This window comes from Vombatus ursinus, unplaced genomic scaffold, assembly GCF_900497805.2.
Source record: "Vombatus ursinus unplaced genomic scaffold, bare-nosed wombat genome assembly UNPS02015030.1, whole genome shotgun sequence".
Taxonomy (NCBI): Eukaryota; Metazoa; Chordata; class Mammalia; order Diprotodontia; family Vombatidae; genus Vombatus; species Vombatus ursinus.
In genome coordinates, this window is record NW_020954808.1 from 2,708,342 (window position 1) to 2,732,232 (window position 23,891).

The 23,891-nt window shown below is 54.2% G+C and overlaps 2 protein-coding genes across 2 annotated transcripts; both read right to left on the minus strand.

The window, feature by feature from the left end:
- Positions 1-1,062: 1,062 nt before the first annotated feature.
- On the minus strand, positions 1,063-3,786 carry LOC114030991 (interferon regulatory factor 2-binding protein 1-like). The gene has a single exon (XM_027845974.1). The coding sequence runs from the start codon at positions 3,773-3,775 to the stop codon at positions 2,030-2,032; it is 1,746 nt and encodes a 581-aa protein (XP_027701775.1). The 5' UTR covers positions 3,776-3,786; the 3' UTR covers positions 1,063-2,029.
- A 2,072-nt stretch (positions 3,787-5,858) lies between these two features.
- On the minus strand, positions 5,859-12,098 carry LOC114030959 (myb-related transcription factor, partner of profilin-like). The gene is made up of 4 exons (XM_027845920.1): positions 12,056-12,098; positions 11,727-11,999; positions 8,886-9,422; positions 5,859-7,355 (listed from the first exon to the last, which is right to left on the minus strand). Exons 1-4 carry the CDS (start codon positions 12,096-12,098, stop codon positions 6,730-6,732), a joined length of 1,479 nt encoding a protein of 492 aa, XP_027701721.1. The 3' UTR covers positions 5,859-6,729.
- Between the last annotated feature and the right edge of the window lie 11,793 nt (positions 12,099-23,891).

The window sequence follows — 23,891 nt, forward strand, 5'->3', positions numbered from 1 at the left end:
TTAATCAGTACAGGATGATATAGCTATTTGCCAAACAGTCCCCGTAAGCCCCTGACCAGCTTCTTGTGCTGTCCAGAGGTAAGCATGGCCTCCCTTGGGAAAGCCTCTCTGCACAGGAGAGAGCAGGAACAGAAAGTTCATAGCCACCCGAGAGCCAGGGGCACAGCTGGGATTTCAAGCTCGTGTCTTCAGTGGCCGAAGGGCCTTTCCAGGTCGAGCACAGAGCCAGGCCTTGTTTCACAGAGATCAGGGCTTAAGAAAGTAAGGGGCAGGCCCCTGGCTCACTAAGGCAGCGGGCTCTTTTCCGAGCACTCCATGGTGCATGCTAAGGCTGGGAGGGGCCTTGGGATTTCACGGATGAGGAGCCTGAATCTCCAAGAAAGGATGACCTGGTGAACCAGGGTCAGAGGCAGGGTCTGACCCTAACTGCACATCAGGTCTTCTGGAGTTCCTGGGACTAAGCCCCTTAGTGAGATGTCCTCCAATGGGACTGAGAAAGACTTACAGGGCGGGCGAAAAGAGGACTCAGGACCACTGGGAAAAAAACCCCAAAACTTTGCTTTATTGAAGGAGGACCCCCCCCCCCCCCCCCAAAGGAGTTTCTTAATCCAGGTATGTTCTTTCTGAAAGGGCAGATTGGGGCCCTTTCTCCCTCCCCCCTGTTACAAGCAGCAGAAAAGCCAAGCACTAGAAGTGGGGGATGGGGACTAACTATGACCCCCTGTAGGGGTGGGGGAGTCACAGGCCTGAAAACTACCCCTCTCCCCCCACCCCCAAAGCATTGAGGGGCCTCGGCAAGGGAAGTCTATGGCTCCATCCACATCTTTCCCCCCAGACTGCGAGTTGACTGTTCCTAGGGTGCTGGATTGGGTGGGGAGCCCCCCATCAGTTAAGACCAGTGCTCTGCCGCCATTGACCCCATCTCCCCTTGGATTTGGGGCAAAGACTTGAGGAAGGGTGGGGACCCAAGTGCCTATGGGGAGATGTTCCTTGAATGTGGCCCCCCACCCCTCCTCGCCCTTTCCCCCAGGAAGCTCTTGAGGAAAGACAGGACCCAGATACTGAGAGCTTAATGATGTCCTTAAAACCACCACATACACACACACTCCCCACCCCGGGGAGAGGGGGTCGGCTGTTGCAGAAAATTTTGTCCAAAAGCATGGTGCCTGGCTTTAGGACTCGCCCCTGGACCTGTCGGATTCAGAGGTCAGCTGTTCTGGGCAAGCTCTGTACGAAGTCAGGACCCAAGCGTCCAGTGTCCCGGATGCTAGGCTTTGGAGGTGTGCTTGAACTGGTCTCCCCCTGGAACCAGAGGTGACCACTCCCAGGAAGCACTAGTGAATGGCAAGGACCCAGTGTGTCCGCGGCCCCAGTTCTGGGGTTGGGTTGGGGGCATCTTTAAATTCATCTCTTCTCTTGGACTTGGAGGCAATGGTTCCAGAGTTTGTTGGGTTTTTGTCTAAGGTCGGGGTCCCAGACATCTCGGGGCTCAGCTCGGAGTTTTAGGGCCCCGTGAAATCCAGGGGCCAGGTCCTTGAGCCCATCTCTTCCCCTCAAACAGCAGGCACCTGCTGCAAGGAAGCTCAGCGTGAAGGAGATCAGAGACAGGCATCAAAGGGCCAGTTCTGAGGGCTCTGGAATGACCTTGGCTCCATCTCCCACTGGAAATCAGGGGGCAGCAGTTCCACAGAGTTTTTCCACGGGCAAAAACCCAGACACCTGGGTCTCCAGCTCTGGGCTTTGGGGGTGCTCTGGCCCCATCTCCCCCCACCCCCAAATCTGGGGTGGCTGTTCTGGGAAAGCTCAGCCTAGGGGCTGGGTACCAGGAGTTTGGCAGGGCTCAGCTAAGAGCTCTGGGGGTGTCCTCAAGGCTGTCTCCCCCCAGAATTAGCTCTAGGAAAGCTCAGTCTGTGGGTAAGGGAAAGGTGTGGGGGCAGGGGCCGCTCAGAGGGAATAATTTAGCTGCAGGGTCCAGGGTCCCAGAAACCCGGGACCTAGGAAGGGATGTGGGAAGGAGGGAGAGCCAAGCTTAGGGATCCCTCTCCTTCTTCACCTTGATGTCACCTGCCAGGATGGTGGCAATCTCACCCTGCATGAAGGCCCAGGGCACGCTGGACCCCACTAGTGGGCACTTGTCCCCACTAGGGCAGTAGACCTCACCAGCAGGGCCCATGGTCTTGATAAACTCCCTCGAACAGGGGAAGCAAAACTTGTGGCCTGGCACTGACGGGCACTGGACGAAGTGGGTGTCCTCCAGCCTCTCCCGGCACAGAGTGCAGCACAGGGGAGCCCCAGCCCCACTGGTCCCACCGCCCGCCCCGGCCACTCCACCGCTCCCAGACTCCCCCTCTGCCTCTCCGTTCCGGGCTACCAGCCTCTGAGGAGCAGCTGGGGATGAGCCTGCCGGACTGGCTCCTCCAGCCCTCCCAGGGCCTCCCCCACCTCCCTCCTTGGGCGACTGACCCAGCCCCTCAGCCACTGTCTTCAGGGCTGCAATGGGTGAAGGAGCCCCGGCTGCCGCTACTGCTGGCTCACCCGCATAGGGGGCTGCTCCCCAGTGGCGCTGCTGCTGCTGCTGCTGCTGCTGCTGCTGCTGATGCTCTTCACTGGTCAGCTTCCCGGCTGCCTCCCCCTCCGGCTCAGGTGAGGCTTTGCGCCTCCTGGGCACTGGGCCGGGGGTTCGTGCTGGCCGAGCGGAGGCACCATCGGGGGACTGCAGAGGCAGGGCCTCGGCAGGGGCGGGCTCCCGGAAGGTGCGGACCCCATCGGTGAGGAGCTCGGCCAGCTGCCGCCACTCGCCAGAGCCATGCCGTTTCTCATACTCCAGGTACTTGAAGCCTGAGGAGGCCAGAGCTTTGCCCGGCTCCCGGAGGGCATCGTGGAACATCTGGCGGGCCACTGCCAAGACACCAGCATAGACGTTGCCGGAGCCACACGGGTACTCGGTAAAGAGCTTCAGCTCAAACTCGTAGCCTGGGGGGCGGGCAGTAGCATCAAAGGCAAACACTCTCCCCACCAGCCCGTGGTCCTTCTTGAATCGGACATTGAAGGGGGCACAGGCTGAGAGCGCCAGCAGCTGGTCCCGAACGGCCTTGGGCCGCCCGTGCCATTCCTCCGCTCGGCCACGCATGGCCTCGTTCAGCTCTGCCAGGCAGTCTGCCGCCCGTGGAGGCTGGCTGCCCACTACGCCCCCAGCACCCACCCCGGCCACCGCCTTCTCCTTCTCAAAATCGGCCCCAAAGCCTGGGCGGGCCCCCAGGGCCATCCCCCGGCCGCCCAGCCCAGACACAGCAGCTGCTAGCAGCCCAGGCGAGACCAGGCCAGGCATGGCCCCCAGCAGAGCCCTGCGGGCCCCATCTGCTTCCCCGTTGGCCAGCCGGGCCCCTATCCCAAAGTCCAGGGTGGCCGGTGGCAGGGGCATGCGGGAGGGCTGCCCGGAGGAGGCTGCCGCCGTGGCGATGGAAGACGAAGACGAGGAGGACGAGGACGACGACGCCCGGTCGTAGCGGTCAGCGGGCTGGGCAGCCACGGTCTCCTTGCCGGTGGCGGAGGGGGGCTTGAGCGCCGGGGGCCCCGGGGAGCGGCCCTCGGGCAGAGAGTGGCTGCGCTTGAGCTGTCGGGCCGCCTCGATGAGCAGCTCGATGCGGTCGGCGCCCTCGAAGTTCACGCATCCCCGGCACACGGCCTCGCTGAAGTCCCACACCATGGCCCACGGCATCTTGGGCAGGTCGCACAGGTAGCACCACTGGCGCCGCGACGCCTGCACGGACGCCATGGCGCCCGGGGCTCAAGCCAAGGGCCGGCCTGGCCGCCGCCGCCGCCGCCGCCGCCCCTCGATGCCGCGGGCTCCGTCCCTCCCTCCCTCCCTCGTCCGTCCGTCCCGCGGTCCCGCCTTCCCTCCCTCGCGCAGAGTTGCGCAGCTCCAAGGAGGGGGCGCTCCCGACGTCCGGCCGGAGGGCCCGCCCCGCCCCGCTCCGCTCCCCTCCGGGCAGGCTCGGCGGCTCCGGGCCGCGCTGGCGTAGCCCCCGCGCGCGCAGCTCCCCGTGCCCGGGCCAGGCCTCGCCGCGGCGCCGCCCCTGCCCGCCGCCCCTGGCCGCTGCGGCCGTCGCAGTCCGCTCTCTCCGCTGCCGCGGCCGCCCGCCTTCCTCTGCCCCAGCAGCCGCTTCGCAGGGAAACTTACATAACGCACGCGGGCAATGCCTTCTGGGGGATGTAGTCTCTTCCGAGGGCCAGCCCGGGACGGGCGGAGGGAGCGCAGCGCAGAGCTGCCCTGCACAGCCCAGCGCAGCGCGGCGCTCGCCCTGCTGGCCGCCCTGGCCGCCGGCCTGACCACTGGGCCCGGGGGAGGCGGGAGGGCAGTCCGAGCTGTCGGCGCGTGGCCCCAGGTGGGGCGCTGAATGCTAGAACGGAGGACGCAGACCATGAGAACGAGCAGGGGAGGAGTTGGAGGGTCAGGGGTGCTAGAATTTAGAGCTGGAAGCCCCTCGGCCCTCGAGGAAGCCAGTCCCCTACTTTTTTCCAGAAGGGGAGCCCAGACTGAGGCAGGGACATGAATCGCTCCAAGGTCTCCCTCCTGACCCTGGAGACACTCACAAGGCCGTGGTGTCCCGACACTCTGGACGAAGGCTGGGCTGCATCCCGGGAGCAAGTGACCTCCCCGCTCAGCCTCCGTGTCCCACTCCGTGCAGTGAAGGGGGTGGAGTGGGCGAGAGGCTGGCCTTCAGAGTGGAGATCTCGAGGGGGAAGGGACCTTGGAGAACATTTGCGCTAACTCCCTCATTTTACAGGTGGGGAAACGAAGGCCCAAGGAGGGTACATGCCTGCCTAAGGTCACGCAGAGGCAGGATGGAAACCAGATGTTTACGTGTCCTTTCCAGCCCTGACTTGTTATCATCTTTTGGGTCCGTGGGCTGGGGGAGCACCAGGCCCGTGCATGGTCCCTCGCCCCCCCCCCCCCCCCCCCCGCTTCAAGATCATGGCATCCTGGAGTGAGGAACTCTTTCCAGTTCTTCCCAGGCCCTAACGGGTTAATTTTCTCAGCTACAAGCCCTCCCCGCCAGGCTCACTACAACTCCCAGAATGCTCCGTGGCTTGGGGGGAAGGTGATGAATTTCCTGTCCCCCCAAATCCACCTCCTACCCACAATTCTGTTCTCTCCAGTTCGGCTTTGACCACTCGAGTGCTGATTAAGCCCGCGGCTTCAGGCCGGGGAAGTGAGGTCTCGTCCCTCCTCCAGTCCGTCCCCAGGAGAGCTGGGAGTCGGCCTCCCCTCCGCGCCCGTCCCCCGGGGAGAGCGTTGGGTTTAGGACTTGGGTTTGAAGCCTAGCTCTTTCCCCCGTGTGCCCTTGGGAGTGGCTCCCACGAGCTAGCGTCCCTGAAGCGCTTGGCACAGTCTCCTAAACTGACCCGAATTTCCTCTTCCGTAAGATGTGGGTCAACTAGACGACGTGTGTGACTCCCCTTTCCTCCTTCCGAAGGCAGGAAGAAGCACCGACCCTCTCTGAGCCCATTTCCTAATTTGTAAGATGAGGCCGTCGCACCAGACAGTGATCCCAAGTGCCCAGACGTGTAAATAACGGTGTTGGCACTAGGATGTCCCCGGAGCCCTAGGATGTGCTTGGGAGTCAGGAAGACCTGGGTTCAAGTGCTGCCAGCCCCTGCCACTTCTAGCCAATGACGAATACCTCTAGACTTCCGTTTCGCTGTCTATAACTCTGTGTGGGGAGGAGGAGGAGGGCTACCGTGGCTCTCCTAGCCCAGTGTTGGACAGCTCAAAAGATGCCTGAAAAGCCCTTTAAACAGCGCCACTGAAAGCATGGCATTGTTACTACAGGTCCTCTGAGACCAGAGTCACAGGCTTTGTATTAAAAAATAGTTTATTGATATCTTGTTCTTGTGGGGGGGGGGGTAAGAAGGCGGGCACAGAGTGGTAGCGGGAAGGCCTGAGGCCTGGAGGGACCGGGGACTTAGCCCCTCTGGTGTGCTAGGAGGGGCGGGGAGCTCCTGACTTCCCCATGTCTTGCCCGTCGCGTCTGAACCCCAGGTTCAGATGCCGTCTAGGCACAGTGGTGGAACCCTAAGCCTAGCTTCTGGGCCACGGGACAGGAGGCCCCCACGAGCTGGGGGTGATCAGGTGGGAATTCCACCTGGTGGATAAGGGGGTCACAGACCCTCCAACCGCACCTCCCACAGAACAGTAATAAATAAGGTTAAAGTGACGGCTTTGCACGTCCAAGATGGGGATACTCCTAAGGCTGTGATACTTGGGGAGGCTGGGCATGTGTCTGACTAGGGGGCAGGCAGCGTGGAATTGTGGGAAAGAACCCTGCATCTGGAGTCTGAGGGTTTAGGTCTGAATCTGGACCTGCCACTTCGACGCTATGGGGGGACCTTGGGCAAGTCTCTCCATCTCTCCGGGCTTCATTCCTCCTCTCTAAAATGAGGGGATTGGGCTGAGGGGACTCCAAAGTCCCCTCCATCTCCAAATTCTGTGAAACTTGAGCCTAACGCTAAAGAAAATCAGGCACTAAACGGGGATTGTGGGTGGCACAGCCCCAGAGGGGGTGGTGGGAACGGAGAGCGACAGGAGGGAGCAGCTGAAGGGACCAGAGCCCACTGGAATTGGTTACAAGCAGTGTTGAGCCTCCCTTTCCCCCTGAACTGGGCCAAGCAGGGCAGAGGGTGGCAGGAGACCGGGAGCAGGCAGCGGGACACCCCTGAGCAGGGTGATCACATGTTCTTCCACCTTCCCCTCCGTTTTCGCGTTGGGAAACCTTTCCTCCTCTTCACTGGAGGTGAATCTCTGGGTAGAGGAGGCCGGGTACCCCCCTCCTGCCCTGGGGGAGTCCCCACTATGGCTGCTTCCTCTCCCTCCTCCACGGCTAACGCCGCGGGCTCAGGTGAGGTCTCCACCTTGGGGTGGGCCGGGGCCAGCCCGGCAGCAGGCAGGGGCACGGGTGGCTCTGGGCCAGCCAAGAGGGGCAGGAGGGCGCTGAGGACATTGCTCAGCTTAGCCAGTCCCTGGCGCAAAGTGCCTTCCAATTCACGGATGGCCTCTGCAGTCTCCCGCTGGGCACGGAGGAAGTCCAGAGAAGGGTCTAAGGTGGGTGGAAGGGGAGGCGGCGGCGGGAGGCTGGAAGGAGAGGGGCCTGGACACGGGGGACGCAGAGGTGGCGATGGGGCTAGCCTCGGGAGCTGGACAATCTGCAGGGCTGCCTGGTCTGGGGCAGGGGCTGGGGCAGGAGGGGGTGGGGAGTCCCGCTCTTTGGGACGAAGGAGGATGCCCTCCGAGGGGTAGCAAGGAGGGCGGGCCGATGGCTCGGGGCTGCTGCAGGCCTTGTTCCGGACTGAGGTTTCTGCAAGAAGAGAGTTGTGTGAATGAGAACTGCTGGTTACCGGGGCACCCCCCAGCCCGTCTGATCGGCCCCCGGGTGGGCTGAAGAATCGGGGCGTGACCAGGACAAGCCTCTCTGAAGAGGGCGTGGCTGCACTAGGAGTCTGAGGCCCCCTCTGGCTTTGGGGAGAGGGGACAGAATGAGGACAAGGTCCCAGCACCAGGCTCCCACCTTTCAATGTCAGCACGGAGCCGAGGGGCCCACTCCCCTCCGGGCACTGGAGGGGTGGCCCCCGTGTGCCCCACGGAGGGTTTGGCTGTCTGTCCAGGGCAAAGGATGCCTAAGTTGGCCAAAGTCAGCTGGTGCGCCTGCCGTGGCTGGGAGCCGTCAGGCCACGTGTGGCCCTCGAGTGCGGCCTTTCCACTGAGTCCAAGCTTTACAGAACAGATCCTTTTATTGAGGGGATTTGTTCTGGGAAGTCTGGATTCAGTCAAAGGGCCGCACTTGAGGACCTGGAGGGCCACGTGCGGCCTCACCCTAGGACTAGGCCTGTCTTAGAAATACCCGTGATGGGAAGAACTGCAGAGCATCACTGGGAAAGACCCAAGAGGCCTGCGAGGGCCCTGATCACTGTGCTGTTCTGGGCAGATTTCCTCCCCTCCCTGGGTCTTAGTTGGCTCAACTGTACAACAGGAGAGGCTAGAGCAGATGACCCTCCGAAGTCCCTTCCTGCTCTGATGGGCCAGGGTCCTAAGATCCCAAGGATCAGCGCGTCCCTTCTCCCCTGTGGAAAGCTGCCTCCCTGCCCTGCCAACCTCTGACCTAAGGCTCTTCCGACACTCAGAGGATTCAAGGTGGGGAGGTACCTTAGAGATGGAGGCCCACCCCGATTTTAGAAAAATGGAGCCACTGATCGGGGAAGGGCTCATCTAAGTGGTGCTGGGGACGCTCAGTTATGCCTGACTCTTCATGAGTCCTTTTGGGGTTCTCTTGGCAAAGGTACTGGAGTTGTTTGCCATTTCATTTTACAGATGAGGAAACCGAGGCAAACAGGCCTAAGTGGCTGGCCCAGGATCACACGGCTAGTAAGAGACTGAGACTGGATTTGAACTCAGGTCCTCCTAACTCCAGACCCAGTGCTCTATCCACTGCGCCATCCAGCTGCTCTTCACCTCAGCGACACAAGGAATCACACAGGGGTAGATAAGTAGCCGACTGAGATTTGAACACTGTATCCTAAGGTCCTTCCAACCTCTGACATCCCATGCTCTCTCGCTTCTTTCGGCTCTTAGAAAACCCAAGTTCCAACCCTTTCCCCGTGCCTTCCAAGCTGTGTGACCCTGGGCACGTCTCTAATCTCTCAGCCTCAGTCTTCCCATTTTTACAACTGATGACAGCACCCAGCTCACCGGGCAGTAGTGAGATTTACACTTCTCTCTCTAGTGGACACACACACATCGCATTCTCCCCTCATTCTAAACCAAGTTGCACCCTGCTCTGTCTCTGAGGGCTAGCCTCACCCTTTCCCTGCCTCTGTCCACCCCCACTCACCGGCCGGCCGCTGCTCTCCCCCCAGGAGGTATCGGTGAGGGAAGGGGCCCGGCGGGGGAGGCGGGTGGAAGGAAGCTGACGGCCCGGTGTTGAGCTCGGGCCCCCCCACCACACCGGGCCCCAGGATGGCGAAGATGGTTTCCTCCTCGGCAGAGAAGGCGTCCTCCGAGGCTCCAGGCCCAGACCCGCCGCCCTGCGTGGAGTGGGGGACCCTGGCCAGCTTCTCCTTGGTCCTGCGCTTGAAGTCATTCCAGCGCTTCTGCACCTCCTGGCCCGTGCGCTTCCAGCTGGTGATACCGTTGATCTTGGCGGCAATGCCCTCCCACACCCGCCTCCGCTCGGCCACCGTCACCCGGCGGCTCTGCGTGCCGTACAGCTGGGAGTAGTTGGCCCGCACCTCCTGGATCAGGATTTGGTTCTCTTCATAGGAGAAGCGTGGCTTTCGCAGGCGGGTGATCTCCTCCACCTCGCCCGCCATGCTGCTGCTGCTGCTGCTGGTGCCCGCACCCGGTCCAGGGCCTTTTCCTGCATTGGGTGCTGTGAGGGAAGCAGATGCAGGAAGGGGTGACTGGGGAGGTGGAGGCCCCCTCCATCCTCTACGATGGAAAAAGACTCTTCCCTTCATCCCCCAACAGAAGGATCCGCTCTCTTCATCCGACGGTCTCTCCCGTCCAGTGAGCATCTTCCCCTTCAGCTTACACCAGCCCACCAAACATCCCCATCTTTCAGGCGTGTCTGCCTCATCTCCCCTCCTCATTAGACCACTGTCATCCAACTCTCCTGGCCTCCCTGGCTCTCCCCTTCTCATCTAATCGTCTCCTCTCCACTGTGTGTCCCACCAGCCCCCTCGGGATCTGTCCTCCCCTGCCTAGCTCTCTCCAGCCCCATGTGGCTGTGGGGGTCATCACCTCCTCCTAGACAGTGGGCCATTCCCACGCCTGCCCCACCATGGTGCGCCCAGCTTCCCTTACCCAATCATGCCCACCCCCAAAGCTCCCCTGCCTGTGTGCCAATAGCTCCTTCTCATTTGAGTTTCCCCCCACACTGGGCCATTTCTTCTTCCTCCAGGAGACTGGGGGAAGCCTGAAGAGGACGGGAGGGAGAGACAGGAAAACCCCCTCCCCCCACCTGCACTGACCGAGCTCTGACCTGTCTGGCGTCTCCCCACCCTGTGCCACCTCCTCCTCTGTATCCCCCACATGGGTGAGCAGGGCACAGAGGGGAGCTGGGAGACAGTGGGAAGGTGCAAAGGGAACTGGGGCAACTTGGGGACAAGGGTGTAAACGGGACCGAAGGTCGATGGAGGTAAGGGAATCTCGGGCAGACACTGGAGGAGACTTGGAGAGAGGTGGGAGATGTGGGAAAGAGCCCTAAGAAAGGGCTGGTATAGCGCCTCGAATATTGGGGTGATCATTGTTGAATTGTATTGAATGAAAGAGACTAAAAGGACCAGGGATCCAGAAGGGTCCTGAGAGGAGGCCAGAGGAAACTGGGGGGACACTGGAGAACCCTGAGAACCCCTGGGGGACCAGGGAACATTGGGGGAGACCAGAGAACAATGGGGGGACTGCATAACCCTGAGAATCCCAGGGGACCAGGGAACAGTGGCGGGGAGACTAGAGAACCCTGCGAACCCTGGGGGACTAGGGAAAGGTGTGGGAAAGACCAGAGAACCCTGGGGGACCAGAGAACAGTGGAGGGGGAGGACCGGAGAACCCCGGAGAACTAGAGAACAGCAGAGGGGGCCCGAGTAACACGAGACTGGCTGGAAAGGACAAAGGGAGACTGGAGAACATGGGGGGCCTGTCGTGAGGAAGACTGGGGGTGCTGAGGGAACACAGTGGGGCCTGGGCATGATGGGGAGAATGGGGAATTACTGAGGTGACAGGGCAGCTGGGAGGGGAGGCTGGGTAGGGGGAGATGAGGAGCCAGGAAGATTGGGGGTGTTGGGGGCACCCTAGAGGGAGCTGGAGGAGGGTGTGTGTGTGTGGAAAACCTGCCAGGACAAGGTAGCTGCATTGGGAAAGGGGCACATGTAGCAGAGAGCCTGCAGACCTGGGGACAGGGGTCTGGGGCCTAGGGGAGGGACAGCAGAGGATCCCAGAAGTGGAATCCTGGGAAGGGGACGGAGATGGGAGCTAAGGGGGGGTACACAGTAGGGTACCTGGGAAGGGGGTCCTGAGGATTAAGGAGGTACCCTGGGGACCATGGGTGGGAATGTAGCAGGATCCCCCCTTCTGGGCACTAAGGGAGTACAGGGGTTCTGGGGACTACGGATAGGGCTGAACTCTGGAGTTGTGGGCACCGGGGAAATGCAAGGGTATAAGGGGTATGGAATCCTGGGAGCCAGGGGTGAGAGTCTACTCTTGGGGTCTTGGGCACTAGGGGGGTAGAGGGCGCCTGGAGTCCTGGGAACCAAGGGTAAGGAAACAGTAGAGCCCCTCCACGTCTGGACACCAGGGGGTACAGGGTCCATGGGGTCCATGGGCAGGGGTACAGTGGGGTCTCGTCCTGGGCACTCTGGCATGTGGGGTACGGGGGTCTTCGGAGGAGTGCAGCAGAGTCCTCTCCCCCGATCTGGGACACTATGGGGGTGCAGAGTACGTGGGTCCGGCAGTAGGGGTACAGGGTTTGGGGGTCTAGGCGGAGTGCACGGGGTACCAGGTGGTATGAGGGCACGGGGTCCATGGGTGGGGCTACACTCCCAGAGTTCAGGGCACTAACGGGGCACGGCTCCAAGGGGACGGTGCACCCCCCGATTAGAGGCACTAGGGGTGCGGGGCACGGGGTCCATGGGTGGGGCGCACCCCCAGACTGTGGGGCGCTGAGGGGGTGACTTACCGGCCCCCGCCCTGGCCGGGGATCCAGGCGCTCCTGCAGCAGCAGCTCCCTCGCAGGCCGCCCGCTCGGGCTCCGCCGCCGCCGCAGTTGCCCCGCCGGCCCCTCCCCCTGCCCGCCCCGCCCGGCCCCGCCCCGCTCCGCCGGCCTCGCGCCCCGTCGCCCCCTCGCGGTCCCGCACGCGCCGCCCTCGCTGGGTCCGCCGCCCTCGCTGGGTCCACGGCGCAGGCGCACAACGTGCCGCTCCACCAGCGCCTTCTCTCTTCTTCGCCAGACCTAAGGCGTAGGCGCAGGCGCAGAAGTTCACCCTTCTCTACTCTCTTCCCTTGAACCTCCGCCTCCGGTGGGTCTTGGGCCACTACAGACCCGACCCATGGCGCAGGCGCAGGAGCTCCTTCCTCCGTTCCCTTCCCTACCTCCCTTGGGGCTCCATCTTCCTCTTTTTGCGCAGGCGCGGGACTACCCCCTGGCTTCTTACGCTGCCCTAGCGCTAAGGACACGCATCCACCCCCGCACTCCCCGCGCAGGCGCAAAGCCCTCAGGGAACAACCTAATGAAGCTGGTGGGGGGGTTGGTGGCGGTGGAAGAAACAGGGCAGGAGACCGATGAAGTGGAGGGGGGCGCTCTAGCCTTGAGTTCCCAAGGAAAGGGGGGGAGGACAGCGGGACATTGCGGGAGCTACTGCTCCACACTGCGCTTGCGCCTCGGTGCAGCGCTCCTTTTCCCTAGGGGTGGGAGGCCATGCAGTTTCCATGGGAACCATCGGCCAATGAGAGCGCGATCTCGGAAAGCGCATCTCCTGCTCCCCCATCTCTCCTCCCTCCTTCCCCTGGATTCTTCCCCTATCTACCCCTCCGACATCCTGTCTGCTGCTCCTTCCCTCTCCCTCCTCTCCTTCCTCCCCCTTCTTCCTTTTTCCCCTATGGATTCCTTCCCTTTCTACTCCTCCCTCCTCCTGTTGCCTTCCTCAGTCTCTTCTCACCCTCCTCCCTTTTCCAGTCTTCCTCCTCCCCCACTCCCTCTGGATTCCTCCCCTTTCTAACGCTCCCGCCTTCCTCCCGTTCCTTCTGTAGCCTGTTCTTCCTATCTCTTTTCTTCCCCCTCCTCCTCCCCTGTTCCTTCACTTTTCCTTCTCCCTCCTCCCGCTTCTATCCTCTTCTTCCTCCTCCTCCCATTCTTCCTTCTTAGTCAATCAACAAGCTGCCCTACACCCATCATCCAGGGGAGCATCCCTGGAGAAGGAACTTAGCATCCCTACCACCATCACCTGCTTACCAACTGCCAGGGGGTAGGCAAGGCACAGTAGGAGAGGGCGTGTACTAGACCGGTCAAGCCACCTCGATCACCACCTCCTCTCAGTCCCTGGCAGAGATATCCCAAGGACTCAGAGCCCAAGAGCCCTGGCTACAACAGCCCCCTCCTGTCCCCTCCCCACTCCTCTGCCTTGGGTCCTGACTCCAGCTTAGCCCCACAGCCACAGTCCAGGAAAGCAGCCCCCACCTCCCCAGCAGCCACAGCTCCTGAGGATCTGGAATAGAAAGATCTCACCACCAAGGACCGTGGCACTGTCCAGTGGTTCAACAGCAGAAACCAAGAGGCTTCCAGAAGCCCATGGAAACGGTGGTAAAGAAAATGCGTTACTATCTGCTTTGTTGAGCCACCCTAAGGACACCAGGGCCTTTCCAGATGACTTGTAGCTGAAACCTCCTCTCTGAGTTGCCTCCCTGTATTAGAACGGGAGCTACGGAGAAGCACTGACTGCCTTGTTTTTCTACTGGTAACCCAAATGCACTCCAATGTGCCAGGCCCTGGTGAGTCAAAGGAAAAACTGAAGTGGTTCTAGGCCTCAAAGGGCATCTATTCTGTGAGAGAGGCAACATGTACATATATACTGGCATATGTAGTATAGGTAAAAAATGGGGGTTTAGGGGAGCACAGAGGAAGCCCTAGCAGCTGTGTAAGATCAGGAAAGGCCTCATGCAGGAGGTGGTATGTGAAATTTGTCTTCCTCTTTCCCCTTTCCTCCTTTTTTCCCTCCTTTCCCCGTGTTCCATCTTCCTTCCCTCTTTGGTGCTAGGTGGTGCATTGGATAGAGCAAAGGACCTGGAGGCAGGTAAACTTCTGTTCAAATCTGGCCTTTCGTACTAGATGTGCGACCCTGGGCAAGTCACTTAACCTCTGTTTGCCTCTGTGTCCTCATCTGTAAAAACAGGGATAATAATAGCACCTATCTCCCAGGAGTGTTGGGAAATGAAATGAGAAGCTATTTATAAAGTGCTTTGCAAGTGCTTAAAATCCTATATAAATGCCAGATAGTATTATTTTTATTATTATTATTTCTCCTTTTTTTCTTTTTTCCCTGTTGCTGCCTTCCTCTTTTTTTTCCTCCTTCCTCTTCCTCCTCTTTCTTTGTCTTCCTCTTTCTTCTCCCTCTTTTCCCTTCCTCCTCTCCTGCCCTCTGGAAGGGAGCAGAAAAGAGGGCATACCGAAGGATGAGAGCTGGGCAGGACTGCAGAGGTCATCCAATCCACCCCATGTTTTACAGATAGAGACACTGAGGCACAGAGAAGTTAATTAAGGAGGTCTGTCTGCCAGTCCTGTGCTGTATCTTCCCAAATGGTCACACTCCAATTCCCTAGGTACCCATCTATACCCACCGAGGCTCTAAATGTGGGCACAGGAAGCAGACAGGGCCTCAGTTTTTCCTTTTGGTCTTCAGACAGATTAGTTTGCTGAGCACACCTCCTGGGCTGTGGTTAGATACACTGCCCTTTGGCTTCTAAAGCCTGGACTTATCGCCTGAGATAGAGGCCATCTTTGCTGGGGCGGGGGGGGGGGGGGAGCAGCAGCCAACTTAGGCCAACATCCTCAGCTCTTTTGGCTTTCTGCCTTAGTGAACTTTCCTCTCAACTCCCCTCTTTAATAGAACAGGCCATGACAATTCCTTTGCTGGATGTTCCAATGGATTATGAGGGCCCTGTTGGAAAACTGGGCATTCTGGGATTGCCCCATCCATCCTCAGTGTTCTGATTTCTTCCTCGGCTCTACATGCCATGGAGGAGTGATCTGACCAGTGGGTTTAGTCTACTGTCTTGCCTTAGTAGAAGAAAATGGAAATAGTGCCTCTGTCAAAGCAGCCTCAGTCATGTCTGACTCTTTCTGACCCCATCTGGGGTTTTCTTGGCAAAGATACTGGAATGGTTTGCCATTTCCTTCTCTGGCTCATTTTACAGATGAGGAAACTGAGGCAAACAGGGCAAAGTGACGTGCCCAGGGTCACATAGCTAGTAAATGGCTGAGGTCATATTTGAACTTAGGTCTTCCTGACTCCAGGCCTGGTGTTCTATCCACTTCGCCAGCTAGCTGCCCAGCCTGAGTGTAATCACAAACTAATCACCTCCCACCCTCCCCAACCTCTGATGCTATCAAGGGGTAAATATCTAACCTTCTAGTTCAGCTCCCTTAACCCCAGTGTCCACTTCAGGCCAGTTCAAAATTGAACTGCTAGCTACAGTGATTTTTTTTTTCTTTTTAAATGTTTGATTTATTATTTTTTTTTAATATCACTATTCCTTTCCAATGACTCTTGTCTCACCCCCCCCAAAAAAACCTTCCTGTAACAAAAGTTAAGCAAATGAATAAACACATTGGTTCTGTCTTAAAAGGTAAATGTTATTCTACCCCTCCAGTGCATCACTTGGTCACTGTATTGTTCAGAGTTCTAAGGTCTTTGAGTAGTTTTTCTTCGCCTAGTTGTGGTCATTGTGAAAATCCCCTGTCCTTTTCAGCTTACTTTACTCTGTGTCAGTTGTGAGAGAATCTCAGGGCTGGAAGAGATCTATCTCAGCAGCCACAGAAGGATGAGAGGACTATGCCTAGTGGTAGAACAGCTGGGTCAGCACACCCCAAGGAATCCCCACTACAACCCGTCTGACATGTGCTTATGCATCCGTAGCTTGAAGGCTTCCAAGTTCACATGGATCTTGGCAAGTTCCTCCAGATTCTCGTATTCCTCCTTTCTTACTATGTGGTGCTATTCTCACTACCTTCATAAGCCACAGGTGACAGGCAGCTTCTTTCCTTCTAGTCCCACTACAGCTGCTATCAATATCTTTGTACCTATGGGACCTTTCCCTCTATTTTTTTTTTAACCTCCTTGGAGGTCTATGCCCAGGAGTGGAAATTTTGTGTCAAAGTCACAGTTAGTTTGTTCTAACTTGTTTTGTTCATAATGCCACCAGGAGGACATTGGTGTACCGGCCTTCCCACAGCCCCTCCAGCATTGACCATTTGGGATTTTTGTCATTCTCGGCTCCTTTGATGGGTGTGAGGTGAAATGCTTCAACTGGAATTTCTCTTATTATTAGCAGTTTGGAGCCTTCTTTCCTATGGTTGCTTAGCGATTTCATTTCTTCTTTTGAAGACTTTATCTAGTGGGGAATGGCTCTTATTCTTATAAAATTGTAGCAGTTCCCTACATCTCTTGAGTAACAGCTAGATCTTTATCAGAGCTATTCAGAGGAAAGATTAGAGAAAAACTTTGAGTGCACAGGGTTCCTAATTTTAAGAGAAAGCGGGTCTCAACCACTAACATAATTACACATAGACAGTGTGTTCATTGACGTTCATGACAGCAGCCACAAGCTAAACATTATAAAATGAATTTCAGCATTCATTGCCATCACTAATGTTTACATAAGCTTTATTGTGTCTGAAGTACTTCACATACATAATCCCATTTGATTTGCAAAAACTCTATGAGATGGGTTATTATAATTTCTATTTTAGAGATGTGAAAACTGAGGCTTGCCTAGGGTCACATAGGGGAAATTTGAACCTTGGGTCTCCTGACTCCAAGGCCAGCACGGTTTTGTATTGCCTCCTAAAAGCAGCTAGGTGACCCAGTGAATACAGCACTGGGCCTGGAGTCAGGAAGACCTGAATTCCAATTCAGCCTGAGATGCTTATTAGCTTCCTGACCCTAGGCAATTCACTTAATCTCTGGTTGCCTCAGTTTGGTTAACTGCAAAATGGGAATGATAATAGCACCTGCCTCCCAGGATTGTTGTGATGATCAAATGAAATAATATTTGTAAAGGGCTTGGGATAGCGCTTCATGTAGTAGATGCTTAATAAATGCTTGTTTCTTCCCTCTGGTTAAAGAATTCTTTTCAGATCTGGGATGATTCAGCTAGGTGACACAGTGGATAGAGTTGACCCTGGAGTCACAAAGACTCATTTTTCTGAGTTCAAATCTGGCCTCAGACACTTATTAGCTGTGTGACCCTGGGCAAGTCATTTCACCCTGTTTGCCTCGGTTTCCTCAGTTTGGGCATAGTAGGTGCTAGAGAAGGAAATGACAAACCACTCCAGTTTCTGCCAAGAAAACCCAAATGGGGACACAAACAGTGGGACAAGAACTTACCAAGCAACAATGACCAACTAAGGTCCCTAAGGGTCCTTCCAATTCTGTGATTCTGGTAGGAGATGAAAAGGGATGGAACCAAGGGCAGACGCAGGGGAATTCACCTTGGAAAGGATCACAAGGTGATGAGGGATTTGGATTTGGAAGGGACTTTAGAGGCCATCAAATCCAACCGCCTCACTTTCCAGATGAGGAAACTGAGGCTAATAAGTGTTTCCCAGTATCCCGTCAAAGGAGATGAATGGTTCTCAAAATAACAAATGCAAAAAATTTAAAAAGGCCCACATCACTAATAATAAGAAAAAATGCAAATTACAACAGTTCTGACATTTTACTTCACATCCTTCAAATTGACCACATTCACAAAAGATGGAAAGAGTCTGTGCTGGAGGAGCTGGCGGAAGATGAGCACACTCAGTCATTGTTGGTGGAGCTGCACATGTGTCTAATCTTTCTGAAAAGCAGAGAAAAGCCATGAAATGTTCATACTCCTTGACCTAGCTGTTCTACCACTAGGCATAGACTCACTCCAGGAGGTCAAATATAGAAAAAAAATAGCCCATATATGACAAAATTTTCTTCCTCATCATCTTTGCCTCCTGGATTCCATGAAGTCCCACCCATCATCCTACTTTCTATTGTTGTTCACACTTTCAGTTGTGTCCAATGCTTCATGACCCCATCTGGGGTTTTCTTGGCAAAGATACCGGAGTGGTTTGCCATTTCCTTCTCCAGTTCATTTTCCAAATGAAGAAACTGAGGCAAACAGAGTTAAGTGACTTGGCCAGGGTTACACAGCTAGTAAGTGTCTCAGGCTAGAATTTAACTCAGGTCATCCTGACTCCAGGCCTGGTTCTCTAACCACTACACCATCCAGCTGCCTATCTACCTCTACAGGAAGCCTGTTCTAAAGCCCCCTTCATTTTAATGCCTTTCCTTATTGGTTATCTCCTGTTTGTCTTGTCTACATCTTGTTTGTCCACAGCTGTTTGCTGTCCTCTCTGCCATTGGGTTGTAAGCTCCCTGAGGGCAGCAACTGGTTTTTGCCTTTCTCTGCATTCCCAACTTTGAGCAAAGTGCCTGGTACATAGGAGGCATTTAAAACATAATTCTTGACAGACTGAAATTTCACAGAAGCACTTTTTTTCAAGGGTGAAAATAAAAGAGAAACAAAATGGGGCCTCATTTGGGAATGGCTGAACAACTTGTCTTGCATGAACGTAATTGGATACATCTAAAAAGATGAATACGAGAAATTTAGAGAAATGGGGGGAAGACGTATGAAGCGAAAGAACAACATTGATGAGGATGAACACAAATGAAAACAGCCCCAAAGCAGCTGAACTCAGATTCAATGCCATGATGATGAAACACACTTCCTGCCTCTTTGTACAGTGGTGGGGAACTATGGGTAATGGAACGTCACAAATGCTGTCAGATGCACTCATTATCTTGGTTGGTTTGCTTTAACCGCATTTCCTTGTGACAGGTAAGGAGTGGTGATATGACTGGTATGAAAAATAAGATGTACGGATAAATCCTCATATCTGTGCATATATATTAGGATTTATTCATTCATCTTCTTTTCTGAAAGAAATTCTCCTTTCTAACAAATATGTATAATATACATACATATACCCACTGGGTGCAGCCTTTTGACTGAGTCCAAGTTTTATAGAACAAATCCTTTTATTAAAGGGATTTGTTATGTGAAGTTTGGATTGGTCAAAGGGCTGCACTTGAGGGCCTCGAGGCGGAGATTCCCCACCCCTGGATATGCATATAGACACACACACATATAGGTTTGGAAGGAGAACCTAAAAGCTTTTAGCAGCAAAAAAAAAAGGGGGGGGCGGAAATGTTAAGAGGTAGCAAGGTTTTAAAGCTGGGAGCAAGGGAGATGAAGGAGCTCGAGAAGGACGGCCTTGGTATAGGTAGAGGGTTCAGTCCATCGAGCCTTGGAAGACCAGAGACCAAATCTCCCTTCAGAGTTTATTAGTTGGTGCTCTGAAGCAAATCTCTTACCCTCTCTTTCAGTTCAAAATCTTTAATCCTATGAATCTATATTCTTAGCCAAGTAGGGGGTGAGATTAGCTTCCAGAAAAGGAGGTGGAGATAATGTTTTGTGATGGTGGTGCTAGAAAAAGAGGATTTCCGATATCGAAGAGCCCCAGTTTGAGACTGGTTGAGCTGAATTTGCAGGGGACTTGGAGCTATATGTAGCAGTTGGTAAGCCCGGAGCATGAACCAGAGGCAAAGGTGTGTTCCAGTAAGGGAAAGCCCTTAAGGAGAGCCTGTGGATCTGAGGACACGAGGTCTCACTGGGGCATCTGGCTGGACACCAAGAGGATGCTGCCAGGGGAGAGAGCAGAGGAGGACATCCTGGCCAGGGAAGAGGACTGAATCATATTGCGGCTAATTGTTCTCAATGATTCTTGCTATTTCCTATTTATACTATACAGAACTTGCTTTAAGGGTGGTTAGGTGGCTCAGTGGATAGAGTGCTGGGTCTGGGGTCAGGGAGATTCATCTTCCTGAGTTCAAATCCAGCCTCACACATTTATTAGCTGTGGGACCCTGGACAAGTCACTTTACCCTGTTTGCCTTAGTCTCTCATCTGTAAAATAAGCTAGAGAAGAAACTGGCAAACCACTAGAATATCTCTGCCAAGAAAACCCCCAAAATGGGGTCATGAAGTGTCAGATATGACTGAAAGGACTGAACAATGATAAAACAGCTTGCTTCCATCTGTTTGCTGTCATGCTGTCTCCCCTATTAGATTATAAGCTCCTTCAGGGCAGTGACTGTCTTTTGCCTCTTTTTGTATCCTCAGTACTTAGCGCAGTGCTTGGGCATAGTAGGTGCTTAATAAATGTTTATTGATTGATTGGTTAAGTAGATACTAAGCTCACTTACTGAGCTTGTTTCTACCTACAGAAAGAGTCCAGGTACTATCAGTATCCTCTAGATTTCAGTGTCCTGTAGCAAAGCTCCAGTGCTATGCCCTTGTTATGCCTCTGATGGGATTCCATCGTTTCATGATGTTTTCCAAGAGAATTCTGTAGCTTGGAAAGGGAGAAATTCTCAGCGCTTAGGCATTGAGAAAATAAATGTTGGGGAAGAGCTACGAATGAAGATTGGCAGAGTGTGAAGGTGGAAGAATCAGAAGGGATTCACAGGTGGATGACAGTTCCTTGCTGAACCTGTTAATGGGGTGAACATGTTAAGGGAAGACGATGAAACCACAATAGATATGATGGACTGAGAGAGCGGGGAGGTCCTTAGCTTTAGATCACAGAGCTGGCTTAGAAGAGAGCATCAGGAACAATGGAAAGCCAGGAGCTGGATGCCAGAGTGGAGAGATTCAGCATTTAAGACTGTGGCGGCAGGAGAGTTTGGGAGCAGATGGTAAGCTGGAAGACAGGACGGCTGACCTCTGTTAAGGGCTGAGGTCGAGTGGAGAGGGGAGGCGCAGAAGGGCGACGGGTCAAGCAGGTGGGAGGGTTGGATGCTTCGAGAGACATTGATGTCAATACTGAAGTCATCAAGGATCAGAGCAGGGGAGGGGGTAAAGAAGAATGCTGTGAGCCAGCCAGTCAACAAGCATTTATGAAGCCCATACTATATGCCAGGGGCAGCTAGGTGGTGTAATGGATAGAGCAGTAGCTCTGGAGTCGGGAAGGCTCATCTTCCTGAGTTTAGATCTGGCCTCAGACACTCTGTAGCTGTGTGATCCTGGGCAAGTCACTTCACCCTGTTTGCCTCAGTTTCCTCATCTGTCAAATTAGCTGGAGAAGGAAATGGCAAACCACTCCAGTATCTCTGCCAAGAAAACTCCAAATGGGGTCACAAAGAGTTGGGCAGCTAGGTGGTGCAGTGGATAGAACACCGGCCCTGAAGTCAGGAGGACCTGAGTTCAAATCCAACCTCAGACCAAACACTTGACACTTACTAGCTGTGTGACTCTGGGCAAGTCATTTAACCCCAATTGCCTAAAAAAAAAGAGAGTGAAAAACAACTGATTGGCAGTAACTATATGCCAGGCATTGTTTTATGCTCAGGGGATAGAAAGAAAGACAAAAGACAGTCCCTGCTCTAAAGGGCAGTCTAACGGGAGAGACAAATACGGACAAAGAAACTGTACAGGAAAAAGCATTAGTAATCAACAAATGGAAGGAACTAGAACTAAGGGGAACTGGGAAAGGCTTCTTATAGAAGGTGCAATGTTAGATGGGACTTGAAGGAAGCCGGGGGAGTCAGGAGGTAGAAATGTGGAAGGAAGGAATTCTAGGCATGGGGGACAATTAGTCTAAATGCCGAGCATCAGAAGATGAAGTATTTTGTGGGGAGAAGAGCAAGGAAGCAGGTATCATTGGATTTCAGAGCACATGGAAATGAATAAGTCACAAGAAGACCTAGAGAGTTAGGAGGGGTCCAGGTTGTGAAAGGCATTGAAAACCAAGCACAGGATTTTATATTTGATCCTGAAGGTGGTAGGGAGCTCTTGGAGTTGACTGAGTACAGGGGTGACCTGGTCAGACCCAAGCTTCAGGAAAGTCACTTTGACCGCTGAGTGAAGGATTGACTGGAGTGGAGAGGGACTTGTGACAGGTGGATAAACTAGCAGGTTATTGCAAGTAATAGAGTTGTAGCCTGTACCTGGGTGGTGGAAGCATCAAAGGAGAGAAGGGGGCATGTGGGAGAGAGATGTCATGAAGGTAGAATTGACAGGACTTGATGATAGAGTGGATATGGCAGCTGGAAGAGAGTAAAGAGTCAAGGATGACACCTAAATTGTGAACCAGGGTGCTGGGAGGATGGATGGTGGGGCCCTGGACAATAACAGGGAAATCCCAAAGGGGTGAGGACTGAGGGAGGGAGAGAGATAATGAGTTCAGTTTTGGAATATTGAGTTTAAGTTGTCTACAAGACATCCAGTTTTATATGTCCAATAGGCAGGTGGAGATGTGAGACTGGAGGTCAGGAGAGAGGTTAGGGATGGACAAGTAGTTCTGAGTATCATCAGCGTAGAGATAATCAATTGAATCTATGGGAAGTGATGAGATCACTGAGGGAAATCAAATGGAGGGAGAAGAAAAGAGTGCATAGGAGTGAGCCCATCCATGGTTAGTGTGTATAAGCTGGAGGAGAATCCAGCAAAAGAGACTGAGGAGGAGCAGTCAGATGGGATTAGTGCCACAACCTAGTAAACCTAGAGAGGAGAGAGTATCAAGGAGAAAAGAGTGATCAATGATGTCAAGGGTAGCAGAGTGGTCAAGAAGGATGAGAAATGAGAAGAGGCTTTTGCATTTGGTATTTAAGAGATCATTAGTAATTTTGGAGAGAGCAATTTCAGTTGAATAAAGAGGTCAGAAGTCAGATTGCAGAGAGTTAAGAAGAGAGTAAGAGAAAAATGGAGACACCGAATGTAAATGGCTTTTCACCAGAAAAGGGAGAAGAGACATGGGATGACAGCTAGGATAGATGGATCAAGTAAGGGTTTTTTGAGGATGAGGAAGATGTGGATATATTTGTAGGCAGTAGGGCAGCAGCTAGTAGACAGGGGGACATTGAAGATAAATAAGAATGGAGATGACAGAGGAAGCAATCTATTGGAGAAGATAGGATGGAATGAAACATGTAGAGGGGTTTTCCTTGGCAAGGAGAAGGGCCACCTCTTCACGTGAGATGGGGGTCAAAGAGGAGATAGTGGTAGAAGACATCTGGGTGCTACGTGATGAGAAGGAGAAGGAGAGAAGAGGGAGCTCCCAGCGAATGACCTAATTCTTTCAGTAAAATATGAGGCAAGGTTCTCACCTGAGAGGGTAGGAGGTGGGGAAGACATAGGGGGTTTGATGAGGGATGCAAACATTTGGAAAGGCTACTGTGATGAGCATAGTAAGAAAATTAGAGAAATATAAAAATATTGCCTTGTAAGAGTGAGTGCCCATTTCAGATTTTGTAACATAAATTTGTAGTGAACTCAGTCTTTTAAAAAGGAAGGACCTGCAGGTGGCAGAAATAAAAATTTCCCATATCTGTATCTTTGCACTGGGGAGGGAAGGGGTAACGGAACAAGCATTTACATAGTGTCTACTATGTGCCAGGCACTGTGCTAGATGCTTTACAAATATTATCATCACAACAGCTCTGGGAGGTAGGTGGTATTCTAATGCCCATTTTACAATTGAGGAAACTGAGGCAGACGGAGGTGACTTGTCCACAGTCGCATAGCTAGGAAGTGTCTGAGGCTGGATTTGAACTTAGGGCTTCCCGGCTCTAAGTCCACCGTTCCAGCAGCTGCACCTGGCTGTATCCTGTGCCTGAAATGCACTTCCTCCAAACCTCCATTTAGAATCTCTTACATCATTCAAAATTCAGCTCAAGTGGCAACTTCTGCAAGGAAGTCTTTCAAATCCCTCTCAGCTGCTACTGGCACCTCCCCCAAATTATCTTGTATTCATTATGCATGTATGATTCAGCCCCAAAGCCTAGCGTGCCTTCTCATTCTTCTGTCAATCAATGAGCAGCGATAGTTTCTCAGCTATCTCCTTCAAAACCCTGAAAACAGTTCTATGTAAATGAGCTATGTAAATGGACCACAATGCACTGCAGTCATCCTCACCTTCAGTCAGTATAAGCGCCGTTTTCTGCCGTTTTCTCTCAGGTCCTCAGGATTGTCTCAAGCTGCTTTGTTCAAAGGAATGTCTTTTTTCTGTTCCTTTTGGCCGACAGAATGTCTG

Bases quoted from the DNA above. Each gene is read 5' to 3' on its own strand.
- LOC114030991 (XM_027845974.1), bottom strand. From the start codon at position 3,775: ATGGCGTCCGTGCAGGCGTCGCGGCGCCAGTGGTGCTACCTGTGCGAC.
- LOC114030959 (XM_027845920.1), bottom strand. From the start codon at position 12,098: ATGGGTCGGGTCTGTAGTGGCCCAAGACCCACCGGAGGCGGAG. The intron at 12,000-12,055 runs GTTCAAGGGAAG...CCTACGCCTTAG, and splicing joins AAGACCCACCGGAGGCGGAG to GTCTGGCGAAGAAGAGAGAA. The intron at 7,356-8,885 runs GTGAGTGGGGGT...CTCTTCTTGCAG, and splicing joins GGGAGAGCAGCGGCCGGCCG to AAACCTCAGTCCGGAACAAG.